Below are 19,321 nucleotides of genomic sequence, written 5' to 3' on the forward strand. Positions count from 1 at the left end.
GCATGGACAGTGGTTTTGTGTGAGGTGTTAGCATGTTAGCATGTTAGAATTTTTTTCCAGGTGTTACATTGACACTTTTATCCACCATGCTCGACGTCAACATGCTAACAGTTAGCATGCTAATTACATCGCTTCAGTCCGGCGTCAAATTTCTGAATTTCTCTTAAATGATGAATGAAGTATTTATCAATATTTGGCCAAATGTGGGGAAAAAAATACAAGCGACATAAACAGCATAATTTTCATGGTTTGTAATTTATTCCATCACAGGCAAGTTGAATAAGGGTAGGGATCACATACATTCTCATTAGGGGACAGGAAAGGAAGGAAGGAAGCAAACCAGGTAAACATGGACAATACATATTTGGAAATATCCCTCTCTCATATTATAGACCAATTTGCAATTTAGCCCATAATTAAAATAAATAAATTTCATAAACTGAACTATTTCCCGTACTATAGTATATCAATACTGATATTTTAAATATAGAGATATGTTTCTTTTTTTCTTTTTTTTTAATATAGTTATTCTCTACATATCGGAATCCATTATTTGTGTTAGACATTGCATAAATAATTACACACAGAGCATGGTGCTGTACACATACAGTGCTTAAGACTGGCTGCAAGCTAAACTACTGAACCAAAGTGTGTGTGTGTGTTTATGTGTGTGTGTGTGTGTGAAAGACAGAAGCGGGATATTATCTGTGCGTTGTGTCAGTCTCGAAAAACTGGCAAAAAAAAAAAAAAAAAAAAGTAACAACTCCCGCTTCTTGACTCCAGGCTCATTGGCGACAAAAAGGTCATTCTCCAGAATGTCTCACCACTTTGGAACATCAGTAAAAAAAAAAAAAAAAAAATGTCATGGCAGAATGTGAAATACTTCTCCGACATATACAATTCTTATACCGGGAACGTTTACAAAAATTAAAAAAAAATTCCAGAACTGGAAAAAAAAATGCTGCAAGAGCAATGAGAATAATAACAATACCATCAAATACAGCAATAGAAGTAAAAGCATTCATGGTAATAAATAAATAATGCAATTCGTGATCCAACTGTTAACCCGCGGAAATATATGGAAGATTGCGTATGGAATTGACACCGGCTCTATTTATCCACACCGTCCAACGAACGAGGCGAACCAGATTAAAGGGTAGCAAACACCTGACCTGTCCATCATATCTGAGAGCACCTTGAGTACCAGAAGAAACACATCCGGCGACCGTATGGAGGATGCACGGTCGGGGGTGGGGGGGTTCCACGTTTTGCATTAATTCCTTCGATATGATGATATTATCGTGGTAGTAAAAACTCGACGCTGGGAGAAAAAGAGAAGGTTATTGCGGTGCCAGAATGTTGACGGGGAAAGCCGTGGAGAGTCAAGCCGACGTCTTTCCTGTGGTGGGTAACAGTCTACACGGGGGGGGACGAGTGCGGGGGGAAAAGGAGATAATAAACATAGCTTGTCGTGTTTAAATAAAGCAGTCAACATATACAAAAAAGAAAAAAGTACATCCCAGGAATACATTTGGCAATATCACTGTCGTAAAAATGATTTGGCAAAAGAGGCTGTCAATCCCAGGGCTGTGTCTCAACTCGTGTACTTTGCGTACTTACTCGTCGCATTTTGAGTGCATAAGTGTGCTCAAGTGTGCGAGTACACGGGTGCTGATCAACTGAACGCGGCCCAAATGGTGAGCGAGTAGTGGTGGGAAAATGACTGGTCATTTTGTATGCGGAGTCCAATTAGCATGCTAATAGAATTTTAATTAAGCATTTATGTCTGGTCACATGACTTGACGAGTTTCAGGTGTTACGTTTTATAGCTTTTCGAGTTTTAAGTCGAGTATCTGAACACATCCTGCATTAGCCTCAAATGGCGATAAATGTTGATCACTTTGTATACAGAGTCCAATTAGCATGCTAATAGAATTTTAATCAAGCATTTATGTCTGGTCACATGACTTGACTAGCTTCAGGTATTACGTTTTTTAGTTTTTCGAGTTTTAATTCGAGTATCTGAACACATCCTGCCTCTCAGCGACAAATGTTTATTACTTTGTATGCGGAGTTCAATTAGCATGCTAATTTAATTTTAATCAAGCATTTATGTCTGGTCACATGACTTGACTAGCTTCAGGTATTACGTTTTTTAGCTTTTCGAGTTTTTTAAGTCGAGTATCTGAACACATCCTGCATTGGCCTATCACTTTGTATGCGGAGTCCAATTAGCATGCTAATTAATTGAATTTTAATCAAGCATTTATGTCTGGTCACATGACTTGACTATCTTCAGGTATTACATTTTATAGCTTTTCGAGTTTTTTAAGTCGAGTATCTGAACACATCCTGCATTGGTCTATCACTTTGTATGCAGAGTCCAATTAGCATGCTAATTAATTGAATTTTAATCAAGCATTTATGTCTGGTCACATGACTTGACTTGTTTCAGGTATTACGTTTTTTAGTTTTTCGAGTTTTAATTCGAGTATCTGAACACATCCTGCATTAGCCTCAAATAGCGACAAATGTTTATCACTTTGTATGCAGAGTCCAATTAGCATGCTAATTGAATTTTAATCAAGCATTTACGTCTGGTCACATGACTTGACTAGTTTTAGGTACTACGTTTTATAGCTTTTCGAGTTTGAAGTCGAGTATCTGAACACATCCTGCATTGGCCTCAAATGGCGACAAATATTTATCACTTTGTTTACAGAGTCCAATTAGCATGCTAATATAATTGAATTTTAATCAAGAATTTATGTCTGGTCACATGACTTGACTAGCTTCAGGTATTACGTTTTATAGCTTTTCAAGTTTTTTAAGTCGAGTATCTGAACACATCCTGCCTCTCAGCGACAAATGTTTATTACTTTGTATACAGAGTCCAATTAGCATGCTAATTAATTGAATTTTAATCAAGCATTTATGTCTGGTCACATGACTTGACTAGTTTCAGGTATTACGTTTTATAGCTTTTTGAGTTTTTTAAGTCGAGTATCTGAACACATCCTGCATTGGCCTCAAATGGCGACAAATGTTTATCACTTTGTATACGGAGTCCAATTAGCATGCTAATTAATTTAATTTTAATCAAGCATTTATGTCTGGTCACATGACTTGACTAAGCTTCAGGTATTACGTTTTATAGCTTTTCGAGTTTTTTAAGTCGAGTATCTGAACACATCCTGCCTCTCAGCGCCAAAGTCCAATTAGCATGCTAATAGAATTTTAATTAAGCATTTATGTCTGGTCACATGACTTGACTAGTTTCAGGTATTACGTTTTATAGCTTTTCGAGTTTTAAGTCGAGTACCTGAACACATCCTGCATTGGCCTATCACTTTGTATACGGAGTCCAATTAGCATGCTAATTAATTGAATTTTAATCAAGCATTTATGTCTGGTCACATGACTTGACTAGCTTCAGGTATTACGTTTTATAGCTTTTTGAGTTTTTTAAGTCGAGTATCTGAACACATCCTGCATTAGCCTCAAATGGCGACAAATGTTTATCACTTTGTATGCAGAGTCCAATTAGCATGCTAATTGAATTTTAATCAAGCATTTATGTCTGGTCACATGACTTGACTAGCTTCAGGTATTACGTTTTATAGCTTTTCGAGTTTTAAGTCGAGTATCTGAACACATCCTGCATTGGCCTATCACTTTGTATGAGTCCAATTAGCATGCTAATTGAATTTATGTCTGGTCACATGACTTGACTAGTTTTAGGTACTACGTTTTATAGCTTTTCGAGTTTTAAGTCGAGTATCTGAACACATCCTGCATTAGCCTCAAATGGCGACAAATGTTTATCACTTTGTATACCGAGTCCAATTAGCATGCTAATTGAATTTTAATCAAGCATTTAATTTCCAGTGCCCTGTGATTGGCTGGCGACCAGTCCAGGGTGTACCCCGCCTCTCGCCCGTAGACAGCTGGGATAGGCTCCAGCATCCCCCGCGACCCTCATGAGGATAAGCGGTAGAAAATGAATGAATGAATAAATTTATTTCCGGAACTAGCATGCTAACAGTTAGCATGTTGACATTACTAGCATGCTAAAATGACCATATTAGATTTATTTGCTATTTTCAAAAGTATAAACCTGCGTACACAGTGGTTTCGTGTTAGGTGTTAGCATGTTAGCATGTTAACAGTTTTTTTTCCCCAGGTGTTACATTGACAAACATTGCCGGGAGGAAGCCATTCTTGGATGTCTCCCCAACAAACTGGCTCAGGATGCCCCCATCGAACGGACGCCTCCCTGGGGGACGCGTTCAGGGCCTGTTTGACCGGGTACATGTTGGAGAGACTATGTATCCCAACTGGATCTGCTGGGACCGCCTCGGGATCTGCTGGGAAGAGCCGGAAGATGGATAGTAATTCATTTACATCCGGGCTGGTCAGGAAGCCCGTTTTGGATATAAGACTGAGAGCTCGGTGCAAGAGCCAATCTATTGATTCCATTTGAGGAGGCGGGAAAAACAGGCTCTGTCAAATGATCATTGTTCGAATACGATGGGAGTTTTGGCGTCCTTGTTAGCTTCCCTCGTCGTGAGTGAATAACGTCAGTTAAAAATGGACGGAGAGTGTTATTGTTTGTGTTATGCTGACCCGTTAGCGAAGGTAGCTCGATTGGAGGGGGGGGGGGGGTGTTCAACTTTTATGACGACCAAATTGCTACCAAGACTGCATAGTCTACATCAGGAAGCGTACGATTTGAGACACAGCCCCCCCATAGAGTGTCTCGAAAAAAAAAAAATACAAAATAAATATCATGCATTATAAAGAGGAACCAAAAAAGTTTAAAAAAAACATCCATAAGCGTCTAATAACTTTTTTTTTTATCACAATCACTAAATGTTTAAGACACGTGACTTGAACCACACACACAATCTCTTTTCTCAACACCTAACTCTAAATAAGACCTGAGGAACATTGTGTCACGTCACAATGACTGACATATGTCCATCTTCACATTCCTGATTGAAGAGTATATAAAAAAAAAAATTAACGAAAAGAAAAAAAATTTTTTTTTTTATAATATTCCGAAGCTGCTGAGGGTGGCGGAAGTATTCGAGTACATCGAATTATCGAGATGTACCTATGAAAAGTGTTTCCTTCTACAGTGTTTGAATCCCTGCTAGGAATAAGGTAACTACTCACGACTCACGACTCACGACTCGTTTGTTTTTGTGTCGCTACAGTTGTTGGTTTTTCCACCCAAAAAAAAGCAGCACAGCCCCCCCGCCCCTCCTGGCATGCAGAGAGGTATTTTTTTTTTTTTGCAGTCATTGCAATAGTGTGAAAATGCTATAAACATAATTCAAGTTGGGGGGGGGGGGCAGGGGGGGGGCACCTGAAGAATGGGAATTTTTTTTTTTGAGTCTCTGATGAGTGACTACATTCCATTGCATGCATGTATTGTGATATGTTTTTAAATCCGGAAATGGGGGGGGGGGGGGGGTGGATGATGGGGGGGGGCTGCAGGTCTTCATTGCGGAGTCGCTTACTACACCATGGAGGACAGAGTGTTCTCCTCGGGACAGTGGATGGGGGTGGATGTTCGTAGCGAGTGCATGGCGGGTGGGACCCCCTCTCCGGGTGAAAGGTCATTGAGTTCTTCGGACGACGAAAGAGGAAACGAAGGTGACAAGGAGATACCGGAGGAAGGATCCGCCGATCCGGCAAAAGTGCGTGGAGGCTTCGGGACCAGATTGGGTTCCAACGTGGCCCTGGCAAGAAGTTTATCATCCGGTCCGTCGGGTAAAGACTCGACGTGGCCGCCGAGGGAACCCCGTCCCGACTCGGATTCCCCGTCGGAGAGATCCAACGGCGGCGAGCTGCTTCCGTCTAACCGGAATAGAGAATCCAAGTACTGGGCGAATTCCAGCACCGTTCGGCTGGGGTTCCCGTTGGATAATTGCGGAGGAGAAGAAGTAACTTTTCCGGTTTCTGTGCAGAATTCCCACTGATCCGTGTCTTTTGACGGACTCAGCGGAGCGTCGGGAGTGCTACCCGGACTGTAGATTCCAGGCATCTGTTCCACATCGAGAGCGATTTTGGGATAGGTGTTCTGAGCGGAATACCGAGGCGTGGCAGGGGACAACTGCATGGTGTATTCCGGTTTGGAAGCAGGTTCTAACGGCGTGAAGAACGGGCTGATTTCTCCCAGGTGTTCCGGCGTGGCCTGGCAGAGACAGTCGGCGGCGAGAAGTTCGGTACGAGAACTGAGAGACGGGTTCTCTTCCGGAATGGTGGCATCCAAAGGAAACGGGAGGCTACTGAGCATCGGGGAACCTTTAAGAGCGGCAGAAGAGCGACGGGAATCCAGACTGTAGACGGATTCGGCGTCTGATAAGCTTTCCATGACGGCCAGTGGAGCTTTGCGGTCTCTAAGTTCTACGGTTAGGCGTTCTCGTGCTCCACGTAACACTACGGGGACCGGAGGAGGAGGACACTCGGAGAAACCATCCAGGGAGATTTCTGACTGGGCGCAGGAACTAGAGGAGAAGCAGGAGAAAGGAGAGTAGTGACAGGGGAGTGGGATGGTCATGAAGAAGATATCTACTGTACCGGGGGGGCGGAGGGGGGGAGAAGTGGACAGGAATTAAACATATGGACAAAAGACCTGCGACGCATCTACCGCTCAATCGGGGATGAGACCAGTTTTCCATGGATATAAACGTTTATGTTCAAGGTCACAGAGACATGATTTTATATCTTATATAACTTAAATAACCATATGAAATTGCTAATGCTAATCGTGAATTTTTAATGTAGATTAGCATTGAGCTAGCGTGTTTGCTTAAATGCATTCATGATAATGTCACATAGAAATGATTTTGTAATTTAAGCAACTGAAATCACCATATCAAATTGCTAATGCTAATCGCTAACAAGTGGATGGGATTTTCAATGTAAATTAGCATTGAGCTAGCATATTTGCTTAAATGCATTAATGATAATGTACCATAAAAATTCTTTTTTTTTTTCATCAATTCATGATGAACATCACAAAAAAAATTATTTTGTATATTTATGTAACTTAAATCACCATATCAAATTGCTATGCTAATCGCAAACGAGTAGATTGAATTTTCAATGTAAATTAGCATTGAGCTAGCGTATTTGCTTAAATGCATTTCATTTATGTTAAACAGCACAAACACAATTATTTTGAGACTTATGTAACTTAAATCACCGTCACAAATCGCTAATGCTAATTGCGAAGGAAATGGGATTTTCAATGTAAATTAGCATTGTGCTAGCGTATTTGCTTAAAAGCATTCATGATGAACATCACCAAAAAAATTATTTTGTATATGTAACTTAAATCACCACATCAAATTGCTAATGCTAATCGCGAACGAGTGGATGGGATTTTTAATGTAAATTAGCATTGAGCTAGCGTATTTGCTTAAATGCATTAATGATAATGTCACATACAAATTATTTTGTAATATATGCAACTGAAATCACCATATCAAATTGCTAATGCTAATTGTGAGCGAGTACATAGAATTTTTAATGTAAATTAGCATTGAGCTAGCGTATTTGCTTAAATGCATTAATGATAATGTCACATAGAAATGATTTTGTAATTTAAGCAACTAAAATCACCACATCAAATTGCTAATGCTAATCGCGAACAAGTAGATGGGATTTTCAATGTAAATTAGCATTGAGCTAGCGTATTTGCTTAAATGCATTCATGATGAACATCACAAAAAAAATTATTTAGCATATTAATGTAACTTAAATCACCATATGAAATTGCTAATGCTAATCGCAAACGAGTGGATGGGATTTTCAATGTAAATTAGCATTAAGCTAGCATATTTGCTTAAATGCATTAATGATAATGTCACATAAAAATTATTTTGTAATTTATGCAACTGAAATCACCATATCAAATTGCTAATGCTAATCGCAAACGAGATGGGATTTTCAATGTAAATTAGCATTGTGCTAGCATATGCATGTGTTTAAATACATTTCATTTATGTTAAACATCATAAATAAATTATTTTCTAACTTATGTAACTTAAATCACCATCACATGGGGTTTTCAATGTAATTTAGCATCGAGCTAGCGTATTTGCTTAAATGCATTTCATTGATGTTAAATATCATAAAGAAATTATTTTCTAACTTACGTAACTTAAATCACCGCACTAGAATGCAAATGCTAATCGTGAGCGAGCGGATGGGATTTTCAATGTAAATTAGCATCGAGCTAGCGCATTGGTTTGAATGCATTTATTAGAGAACTGTCAGTCTGAATTTGCGTTGAACATGCGTCCAAAACTTTTGTCCATATGGGTGCAGCGACTATTGATTCAGTAAACACCAGAGACGGGGGGGGGTTGGGGGGGGTTAGGAGGCGGGACATCAGAAGTCCAATCCCGGTGTGAACTTCTAATGCAGGAAACATAGCATCTCTATCAGAACATAGACTTTGGACAGGGACTAAAAACGTAGAGGGAAGTCTATACTACCGTACGTTGCAACTGCTCTGTGGCGTGCATGCGTGCATGAGAGAGGGGTGCACATGACGACAAGTTAGTGATGGCATGCTTTCTTACCGTGATAATGTTTTTTGGCTTTTTTTTTTGTTTTGTTAAACAAACATAACAGACAGAAATTACAAAAAAAGTTTGAGAAAACAAAAAGATAGACGTTAGAAGCAGTGGTCATGTGGATGTCAGAAAGCCTTCACCCATTTTCCACTTTATTGCTTAAAATATATTTCACATGCATTATTTTTTTAACTTGAGGCTTTGGGATATATATATATATATATATATATATATATATATATATATATATATATATATATATATATATATATATATATATATATATATATATATATATATTTTTTTTTTTTTATTTTTTTTTTAATGCACTTTTTTTTCAATTCAGAAAAATTCTGCACAAGGCTGCATGTGTACAGGTATACAGTGGTGTGAAAACAACCCTGATTTTTTGCTTATTTGTGACACTTAAATATTTCAGATCATCAAATTTATTGTAAATATTTATTTATAAAAATATGTATTATTATTAGTTGTTATTATAATTATTTATTTAATTTTATATTAATTTTACTATCAATGAATATCCTGTTTTGCTTATTTGTCACATGTAAATGTTTCAGATAATCAAATTTATTAAAATATGTATTATTATATATTATATAAATATGAATTATTTATTTATAAAAATATTTATTTTTTATTATTATAATTATTATTTATTTAATTTGATATTAATTTTACTGTCGATTAATATAATGTTTTGCTTATTTGTCACATTTAAATGTTTCAGATCATCAAATTTATTATAAATATTTATTTATTTATAAAATATGTATTATTATTAGTTGTTATTGTAATTATTATTTATTTTATTTTATATTAATTTTACTATCAATTAATATCATGTTTTGCTTATTTGTCACGCTTAAATGTTTCAGATCATCAAATTTATTAAAATATGTATTATTATAATATATTATATAAATATGTATTATTTATTTATAAAATAGTTATTTTCTATTAATTATTATTAGAATTTATTTAATTTGATATTAATTTTACTATCAATTAATATCACGTTTTGCTTATTAGTCACACTTAAATGTTTCAGATCATCAAATTTCTTATAAATATTTATTTATAAAATATTTATTATTATTAGTTGTTATTATAATTATTATTTATTTAATTTTATATTCATTTTACTATCAATTAATATCATGTTTTGCTTATTTGTCACGCTTAAATGTTTCAGATAATCAAATTTATTAAAATATTTATTATTAGATATTATATATGTATTATTTATTTATAAAGAAATATGTATTTTTATTAATTGTTATTATAATTATTATTTATTAAATTTGATATTAATTTGACTATCAATTTTTGACTATTATTTATTTGACTATCAATGGCTGAACAAAAAAAAAACATGTTAACCAAGGTTCCACTGTGCTAGTGGAACCTGGGTTAACATGTTTTATTTTTTTGGTTAACATCTAAAAACCATGTTAAAATTCCTAAAAAAAAAAACAAAACAAAAGACCCCACAACAAAATCCAAAGAAGTGCAGGCCTCACTTGCCTCAGTTAAGGCCCGGCCGGGTTCATGACTCCGGTATAAGAAAAAGACACTGGGCAAAACCACTTCTGAACAAAAAGAGCATTTGAAGGGTGTGTGTCCCATTACAGTAAAATATGGTGGTGGTAGTGTGACGGTCTAGGGCTGTTTTTTTTTTTTGCAGTGATAAATGGAAGCGTTTTGTGTTGTCACTGACTAATATTTACATTTGTTAGATTATCTGAAACATTTAAGTGTGCCAAACAGGAATCAAACATGTTTTCACACCATTGTATTTGTCACCAAGGTTGGCTTATATTCATTTAATTTGCATATTTATTCATATTTTATATTCATTACTACTCAGCATAAACCATAGGTGTTATTACTAAGGTAAATACTGACCGAACACTGCTGTTCCTGCGATGGTGGGCCGCAGGCATCGGCTGCTGGACCGTGTTGGAGGCGGCCATGAACACGCTCTCAGGGTTCAAGTCCACCTCCGTCGGGCTCACCATGATCTTGGCTGCTGACAGCAACGCCGTCTTTCCTTTGTTGTAGTTCTCGAGCACCTGACGCAAACAAAAGCACAAAAACATGATTGGGAGTACGGCATGTTTAAGATCAGTATGTTAAAGAACCTTGGTTAGCGTCGTTCAGTTGTTCCTGAAGATTAGGCTCTAACCAAAACGGATTTTTTCCCCATAAGACATCATGTAAATCTAATTCATTGGTTCTAAATAGCCAAAAAAAACAGTTTTGTAGTTTTATAATTAAAATTTGAGAAACAGAAATGCATATAAATACAGATAAATGAATGAAAAAAATAAAAAAATACAATTAAAAAAAATAATAAATGAAGATGTGGTTAACATGTTTTTTTGTTAACATCTAAAAACCATGTTAACCAAGGTTCCATTGTGCAAATTTACAAATTATTATTATTTTCTTTTTTTAGAAATTTTAACATGGTTTTTAGATGTTAACCAAAAAAAACATGTTAACCAGGGTTCCACTGTGCTAGTTTGCACAGTGGAACCTTGGTTAACATGTTTTTTTTTTGGTTAACATCTAAAAACCATGTTAAAATTTACAAGTTTCCACTGTGCAAACTAGCACAGTGGAACCTTGGTTAATATGTTTTTTTTGGTTAACATCTAAAAAACATGTTAAAATTTCTAAAAAAAAATTTTTTTATAGAAATTCTAGATGTTAACCAAAAAAACAACATGTTAACCAAGGTTCCACTGTGCAAACTAGCACAGTGATGCACAGTGGAACCTTGGTTAACAACAATACAATATTTTGTGTTCCTTGAAAGATCAGTCAAAGTGATCTAAAATATAGATTTATAGATATTTTAACATGGTTTTTAGATGTTTTTTTTTGGTTAACATCTAAAAACATGTTAACCAAGGTTCCACTGTGCAAACTAGCACAGTGATGCACAGTGGAACCTTGGGTAACATGTTTTTTTTTGGTTAACATCTAAAAACCATGTTAACCAAGGTTCCACTGTGCAAACTAGCACAGGGGACACTTGGTTAACATGTTTTTTTTTGGTTAACATCAAAAATTTCTATTAAAAAAAAAGCGCATCCTGTCATGAAAAACTGTGGTATAAAATGGTGAAATACAATTTGTATCTGCATCTATCTTTAAGAGCAGATCCATCTATAACAGTATATAGTGGTTGCGGTAAAATGTGAGCTTCCACCTACTTCAATTGACATGAAAACACCCACGGATGCCCGAGGACCATCAACACAAGTCCTACAGTATTTTAGGGAATACTGACCCATATAGGACTACAATGCAGCGGTATAAATTAGAAAGTCTATTTCATTATATTAATCTGGGAATAACGATGACAGTGACGAACACATGAAAATCATACATTAGACGTGTTAGCTTTAATGGTTAAAATACATCATCCAGGCAAATCAAAACAAACCAAAAACACGCAAATTAATCAGCATGTTTGAAAATAAATACAAGATGATTTGACACACTTTCTGCAACGTGTGTTTTAATCATTTATAAGCACATTATGACAGATTTAATAACACACGTCTTGTACACACGCCTACGTGTGTACAAGACGTTAGAAATATTTGGACAAAGACGTTTAAGAACACAAAGGAAAACGACTTAGCCAGAGGAATTGAGGGGCGAGTTCCCGCCACGACACTTGACCAAAATGTGCCGGGTCAGGGAAAAACAACAAGCGGCCTTAAGGGGGGCCTCATCTCCATCATTTCACTGGCTTTCAAAATGATATCGGATGCCAATACCGCACAAATTTTGGCCCCAAATTTTTAGGTCTCTAGCTCCCCTGGAAAAGAAAAACACCTCCATTTTTGTCTTAATCCGGTTTCAATCCATAAATCTTATATCTAAAAGAAAGAAGGATCCAAGAGTGCCGATGATTGCCATACAGGAAACTTCCAAAAAGGAAATTGAAATTAATTTTTTTTTATTTAATTTTTTTGGTTCAATAATATAATATTCATGCAATAATATTGCATATTTTGTTTTTTTTCCCATATTCAATATTGTGATGTTAGTCCCATAATATTTTGACTTTATTGTTGTAATATTCTAACTTTTTGTCAACCTCATTTTCATAGAATTTTATTTTTATTTTTGTTTCTCATAATATAAACTCGCAAAATACATATTTTTTTATTTTTTTATTTGATATTTAAATTTTAATTTGAATTTTTTTTGGTTCAATAATATTTTTCCTCTCATAATATGATATGGGTCAGTTTATACTTTTGCTCAGTTGAATATTTTGTTTTTTTTCCATATTCAATATTGTGATGTTAGTCCCATAATATTTTGACTTTATTGTTGTAATATTCTAACTTTTTGTCAACCTTATTTTCCCAGAATTACATTTTTTGTTTTGTTTCTCATAATATAAACTCGCAAAATACATAATTTTTATTTTTTTCTTTGATATTTAATTTTTTATTTTATTAATTTTTTTTGGTTCAATCATATTTTTCCTCTCAAAATATGACAACAAATTTGAGATTTCCCTTCCACATCACATAGAAGAATGCAAAATTTTGAACAAATATGGGTCAATTTATACTTTTTCTCAGTTGCATATTTTGTTTTTTTTTCATATTCAATATTGTGACGTTAGTCCCATAATATTTTGACTTTATTGTTGTAATATTCTAACTTTTTGTCAACCTCATTTTCATAGAATTTAATTTTTATTTTTGTTTCGCATCATATAAACTACAGAATTTTAATTTTTTCTTTGATATTGAAATTATTTTATTTATTTTTTTGGTTCAATAATATTTTTCCTCTCATAATATGACAACAAATTTGAGATTTCCCTTCCACATCACATAGAAGAATGCAAAATTTTGAACAAATATGGGTCAATTTATACTTTTTCTCAGTTGCATATTTTGTTTTTTTTCCATATTCAATATTGTGATTTTAGTCCCATAATATTTTGACTTTATTGTTGTAATATTCTAACTTTTTGTCAACCTTATTTTCCTAGAATTTAATTTTTAGTTTTGTTTCGCATAATATAAACTCACATAAACTACAGAATTTTTTTCTTTTTTTTTCTTTGACATTTAAATTTTAATTTTATTTGTTTTTTTGGTTCAATTTTTGGTTTTTGGTTCAATTTGGTTGTAATATTCTAACTTTTTGTCAACCTAATTTTCCTAGAATTTAATTTGTAGTTTTGTTTCGCATCATATAAACTACAGAATTTTTTTCATTTTTTTTATTTAATATTTAAATTATTTAATTATTTTTTTGGTTCAATAATATTTTTCCCCTCATAATATGACAACAAAATTATGATTTTTTTTCTTGTAATATTATGACTTTATCCTGATTGTATTTCAACCTTAATTTTGGAAAAAAATACCATTGTTTTTTTATCAGATATATTAAAGTGATGTTTTATTTATTTAATATGCAAATAAAAAAAAATCGCTTTTGGTAGAAATTTGAAAAATGCAGGACAGGGCCCCTTTAAATGGAGCCTAAAAGCTCCATAACTTCCGATAAAAGAGCCATTTTCTGCCAAGAATGCGGTTATGCAGTTTTCACATCCTCTGGGCGGAGCCAGCCTGCCTGGACTTGTTGCTCCACAATGAAGGCTTTTTTACAGTCAAGACGGCTCCGGGGGGGTTTTCAGGATCCTTTCAATGGGGGACAAAAGTGCGACCTTGCTGAAGAATTCACAGTATTTGAAGAGGAGTTCAAGGGACACGAAAAAAAAGCCGTCATTTGAAATTCATCTGGGTTTTAAATAATAAGAATCCGAGTTTAACAACTCGGCGAGGGGCTGCTTGATGTTACCATCTTGTCACCGATTCTTTTGGCGTCATCAGTCGAGTCTGTTTGGATTTGTGGCGGAAAACACGAAAGATCCGCCACAGACGGCGCTCCCGAATGCGGGTCGGAAGGATTACCGGAGTCGGCATCTGAAAAGGAGCAGGAACTGATAGTTGTCAGAGGGATAGAGATCAGTTCCGTCTCGGCAAAGGAGGCGTTGCGTTGCGTGTTAGAGGCGGGGCATTCTGGGTACGAGTTTATGTGTAGTACAGCGGTGTCGCTGCTGGACTCATTGACCTCATTGACCTCATTGACCTCGGCAGACCGAAGAGAAAACGATTCCAGCACCTGCGGACACACCAGAGGTATCGCACCGAATCACACAGTGCTAAACTTCCTATGGGGGAAGATACATGAACGATCGGCCCACACCAAGTGTTACCCGAATCGATCAATCAAAGTGGATGGATCCCATGCAAACACGCCATCAGGAGATGCCACCACCAAGACAAAAAGGAAGAGCTGCCATGCTTTGCTTGAGTGGACCCCCGTGAGGAGGAGGAGTAGGTGGAGGAGGAGACGGATAAAGTGAAGGTTAAAGATGGATCATCATGTCAGACTGACGAGACCGCTCACGAGACGGAACGCTTAGCAAAAATAAAGACGACATCGTGGATCCCCCGTAAGTTTGTGGATTTTCGGGAACTGAATAATGTTTATGTCTTTATTGCTAAGGGTCCACAGGGCCGGCGCCAGTTGGTGCCAGTTGGTGCCAGTTCACGCCAATACAATTAGTTCCGCCAACTGGAAACCACTGGAATGTAATGGCGCAAGCCAAGTGGCGCCAATGATGCTAGGAGTCCACTGGGCCGGCGCCAATTGGTGCCAGTTGGTGCCAGTTCGCACCCGTGGCAACTAGCCATGGCAACTAGCGTCGCCAGTAAGGTGCCTAGTGGCGTGCAGTGGCTCAAACTGCCTCCCAACTGGCTCGTGGTGACCCGTAACGGCGGGAAAAAAGTGAGTTTTTTCAAATTTCTAAATGTTTAAAATCTTCGTTGCGCCACATGGATCAAGCAATCGGCGTGGAACCAAACGTCACAAACAATCCACCTACTGGAACCCACTGGAATGTAATGATGCGAGCCAAGTGGCGCCAATGATGCTAGGAGTCCACTGGCCGGCACCAGTTGGTGCCAGTTCGCGCCAGTTCACGCCAATGCAATTAGCCGTGGCAACTAGCCATGGCAACTAGCGTCACCAAAAAGGTGCCTAGTGGCGTGCAGTGGCTCAAACTGCCTCCCAACTGGCTCGTGGTGGCCCGTAACGGCGGCAAAAATTTAGTTTGACGGCAAGAAAATTTCAAAATGTTTAAAATCTTCGTCAACCAAGTGGAACCAAACGTGACAAACAGTCTATTTCAATTTTTCTATTTTAAAACAATTGGCCTATTGAAATCCACTGGAATGTAATGGCGCAAGCCAAGTGGCGCCAATGATGCTAGGAGTCCACTGGGCCGGCGCCAATTGGTGCCAGTTGATGCCAGTTCGCGCCAGTGCAATTAGCCATGGCATCTAGCGTCGCCAGTAAGGTGCCTAGTAGCATGCAGTGGCTCAAAATGCCTCCCAACTGGCTCGTGGTGGCCCGTAATGGCGGCAAAAATTTAGTTTGGCGGCAAAAAAATGTCAAAATGTTTAAAATGTTTTAAAATCTCTGTTGACGAAGTGGAACCAAACAATCTATTTCAATTTTTCGATTTTAAACAATTCGCTTATTGGAATCCACTGGAATGTAATGGCGCAAGCCAAGTGGCGCCAATGATGCTAGGGCCAATTGACACTGGGCCGGGCCAATTGGTGCCAGTTCATGCCAGTTGGTGCCAGTTCGCGCCAGTGCAATTAGCCGTGGCACCTAGCGTCACCAAGAAGGTGCCTAGTGGCGTGCAGTGGCTCAAACTGCCTCCCAACTGGCTCGTGATGGCCCGTAACGGCGGCAAAAATTTAGTTTGTCGGCAAAAAAATTTCAAAATGTTTAAAATGCTTTAAAATCTTTGTTGACCAAGTGGAACCAAACGTGGCAAACAATCTATTTTAATTTTTCTATTTTAAAACAATTGGCCTATTGGAATCCACTGGAATGTAATGGCGCAAGCCAAGTGGCGCCAATGATGCTAGGAGTCCACTGGGCTGGCACCAGTTGGTACCAGTTCGCGCCAGTTGGTGCCAGTTCGTGCTAATTGTGCAATTAGCCGTGGCACCTAGCGTCACCAAGAAGGTGCCTAGTGGCATGCAGTGGCTCAAACTGGAATCCACTGGAATGTAATGTATAATAACTATAACAAATATGTGCCCTGTGATTGGCTGGCCACCAGTCCGGGCTGTCTCGCCCCGAAGACAGCTGGGATAGGCTCCAGCACCCAATTTGTGAGGATAAGCGGTAGAAAATAATAATAAATGAATGAATTTCTGATGCTAACTGTTGCTAATTGTTTGTTGATACAAATGTTTTTGTTTGCGTCAAATGTTTTTATTTTGCCATTTCATTTTATTCATCATCTTAATTAAGAAATTAGAGGCTAAATTAATGTATGTATGTACTTATGTATGCATTGGATGAAATCCCAGCACCGCATCAGTGGAAGAGCGAGCGAGCGAGCGGCATGCAAACACGGGAGACAAACCTTATTTAGGCCCTCCATCACCATGAGAGGCATGTGCTCATTAAGCATGGCGGGGGATATGATGACCTCATTGAAAGCCTTGTTGTCCCCCCACAGAGCCGAGTACGTCGGTTCTTCCTGACCACAGCTATGGGGCGAGAGAGAGAGAGAGAGAGAGAGAGAAGAGAACGCCTGTCAATCAATCAGACAGACAAGGTGAAGACATACATTGATTTAACACCCCGCCCCCTTTATTCATCTCGCCTTTGACAGCCAAGTAAATGTGGGGGAGGTTTTAATAAACAATAACGTGACAAAGCTAACAAACACATCATAACGCTAGCTCAGTGTGTCTAAATTACCACAAAGGCTCTAAAGCAGGGGTCTCAAACATGGGGCCCGCGGGCCAAACGTGGCCCGCAGGACACTACTTTGAGGCCCCCGCCTTGATATGAAAGTTTAATGTTAGTGCGGCCCGCGCAAGTTTAATACGGATGCTGTATGGCAGGGGTCTCAAACACGCGGCCCGCGGGCCAAATGTGGCCCGCAGGACACAAGTTTGAGGCCCCCCGCCTTGATATGAAAGTTTAATGTTAGTGCGGCCCGCGCAAGTTTGATATGGATGCTGTATGGCAGGGGTCTCAAACACGCGGCCCGCGGGCCAAATGTGGCCCGCAGGACACTAAGTTTGAGGCCCCCGCCTTGATATGAAAGTTTAATGTTAGTGCGGCCCGTGCAAGTTTGTTATGGATGCTGTATGGCAGGGGTCTCAAACACGCGGCCCGCAGGCCAAATGTGGCCCACAAGACACTAAGTTTGAGGCCCCCGCCTTGATATGAAAGTTTAACGTTAGTGCGGCCTGCGCAAGTTTGATATGGATGCTGTATGGCATGGGTCTCAAACACGTGGCCCGCGGGCCAAATGTGGCCCGCAGGACACTAGTTTGAGGCCCCCGCCTTGATATGAAAGTTTAATGTTAGTGCGGCCCGCGCAAGTTTGTTATGGATGCTGTATGGCAGGGTCTCAAACACGCGGCCCGTGGGCCAAATGTGGCCCGCAGGACACTACTTTGAGGCCCCCCGCCTTGATATGAAAGTTTAATGTTAGTGCGGCCCGCGCAAGTTTGATATGGATGCTGTATGGCAGGGGTCTCAAACACGCGGCCCGCGGGCTAAACGTGGCCCGCAGGACACTAGTTTGAGGCCCCCCGCCTTGATATGAAAGTTTAATGTTAGTGCGGCCCGCGCAAGTTTGAAATGGATGCTGTATGGCAGGGGTCTCAAACATGAGGCCCGCGGGCCAAATGTGGCCCGCAGGACACTAGTTTGAGGCCCCCTGCCTTGATATGAAAGTTTAATGTTAGTGCGGCCCGCGCAAGTTTGAAATGGATGCTGTATGGCAGGGGTCTCAAACACGCGGCCCGCGGGCCAAATGTGGCCCGCAGGACACTAGTTTGAGGCCCCCGCCTTGATATGAAAGTTTAATGTTAGTGCGGCCCGCTTTTTTTTATATGGATGCTATATGGCAGGGGTCTCAAACACGCGGCCCGCAGGCCAAATGTGGCCCGCAGGACACTAGTTTGAGGCCCCCACCTTGATATGAAAGTTTAATGTTAGTGCGGCCCACGCAAGTTTGATATGGATGCTGGATGGCAGGGGTCTCAAACATGCGGCCCGTGGGCCAAACGTGTCCCGCAGGACACTAAGTTTGAGGCCCCCGCCTTGATATGAAAGTTTAATGTTAGTGCGGCCCGCGCAAGTTTGATACGGATGCTGTATGGCAGGGGTCTCAAACACGCGGCCCGCGGGCCAAATGTGGCCCGCAGGACACTAGTTTGAGGCCCCCCGCCTTGATATGAAAGTTTAATGTTAGTGCGGCCTGCGCAAGTTTGATACGAATGCTGTATGGCAGGGGTCCCAAACACGCGGCCCGCGGGCCAAACGTGGCTCGCAGGACACTAGTTTGAGGCCCCCCGCCTTGATATGAAAGTTTATTGTAATTGCGGCCCGCGCAAGTTTGATATGGAAGCTGTATGGCAGGGGTCTCAAGCACGCGGCCAAATGTGGCCCACAGGACACTAGTTTCACGAGGGTCGCGGGGGTATGCTGGAGCCTATCCCAGCTGTCTTTGGGCGAGAGGCGGGGTACACCCTGGACTGGTGGCCAGCCAATCACAGGGCACATATAGACAAACAACCATTCACACTCACATTCATACTTAT

The 19,321-nt window shown here is 39.1% G+C and overlaps 1 protein-coding gene across 2 annotated transcripts in view; it reads right to left on the minus strand.

The window, feature by feature from the left end:
• Positions 1-45: 45 nt before the first annotated feature.
• dagla (diacylglycerol lipase, alpha) overlaps positions 46-19,321 on the minus strand; it is a 51,088-nt gene continuing 31,812 nt past the window's right edge. The window contains exons 18-21 of one of the 2 annotated variants that reach the window (XM_058077473.1): positions 17,122-17,248; positions 10,524-10,690; positions 8,601-8,618; positions 46-6,515 (exon numbers count right to left, since the gene is read on the minus strand). In XM_058077473.1, the coding sequence (XP_057933456.1) occupies positions 5,525-6,515; positions 8,601-8,618; positions 10,524-10,690; positions 17,122-17,248 (1,303 nt within the window). In that variant the 3' untranslated portion in view covers positions 46-5,524. The remainder of the gene's footprint in view (positions 6,516-8,600; positions 8,619-10,523; positions 10,691-17,121; positions 17,249-19,321) is intronic. The other variant, XM_058077474.1, reaches the window with a different exon arrangement.

This window comes from Doryrhamphus excisus, chromosome 7, assembly GCF_030265055.1.
Source record: "Doryrhamphus excisus isolate RoL2022-K1 chromosome 7, RoL_Dexc_1.0, whole genome shotgun sequence".
NCBI lineage: Eukaryota > Metazoa > Chordata > Actinopteri > Syngnathiformes > Syngnathidae > Doryrhamphus > Doryrhamphus excisus.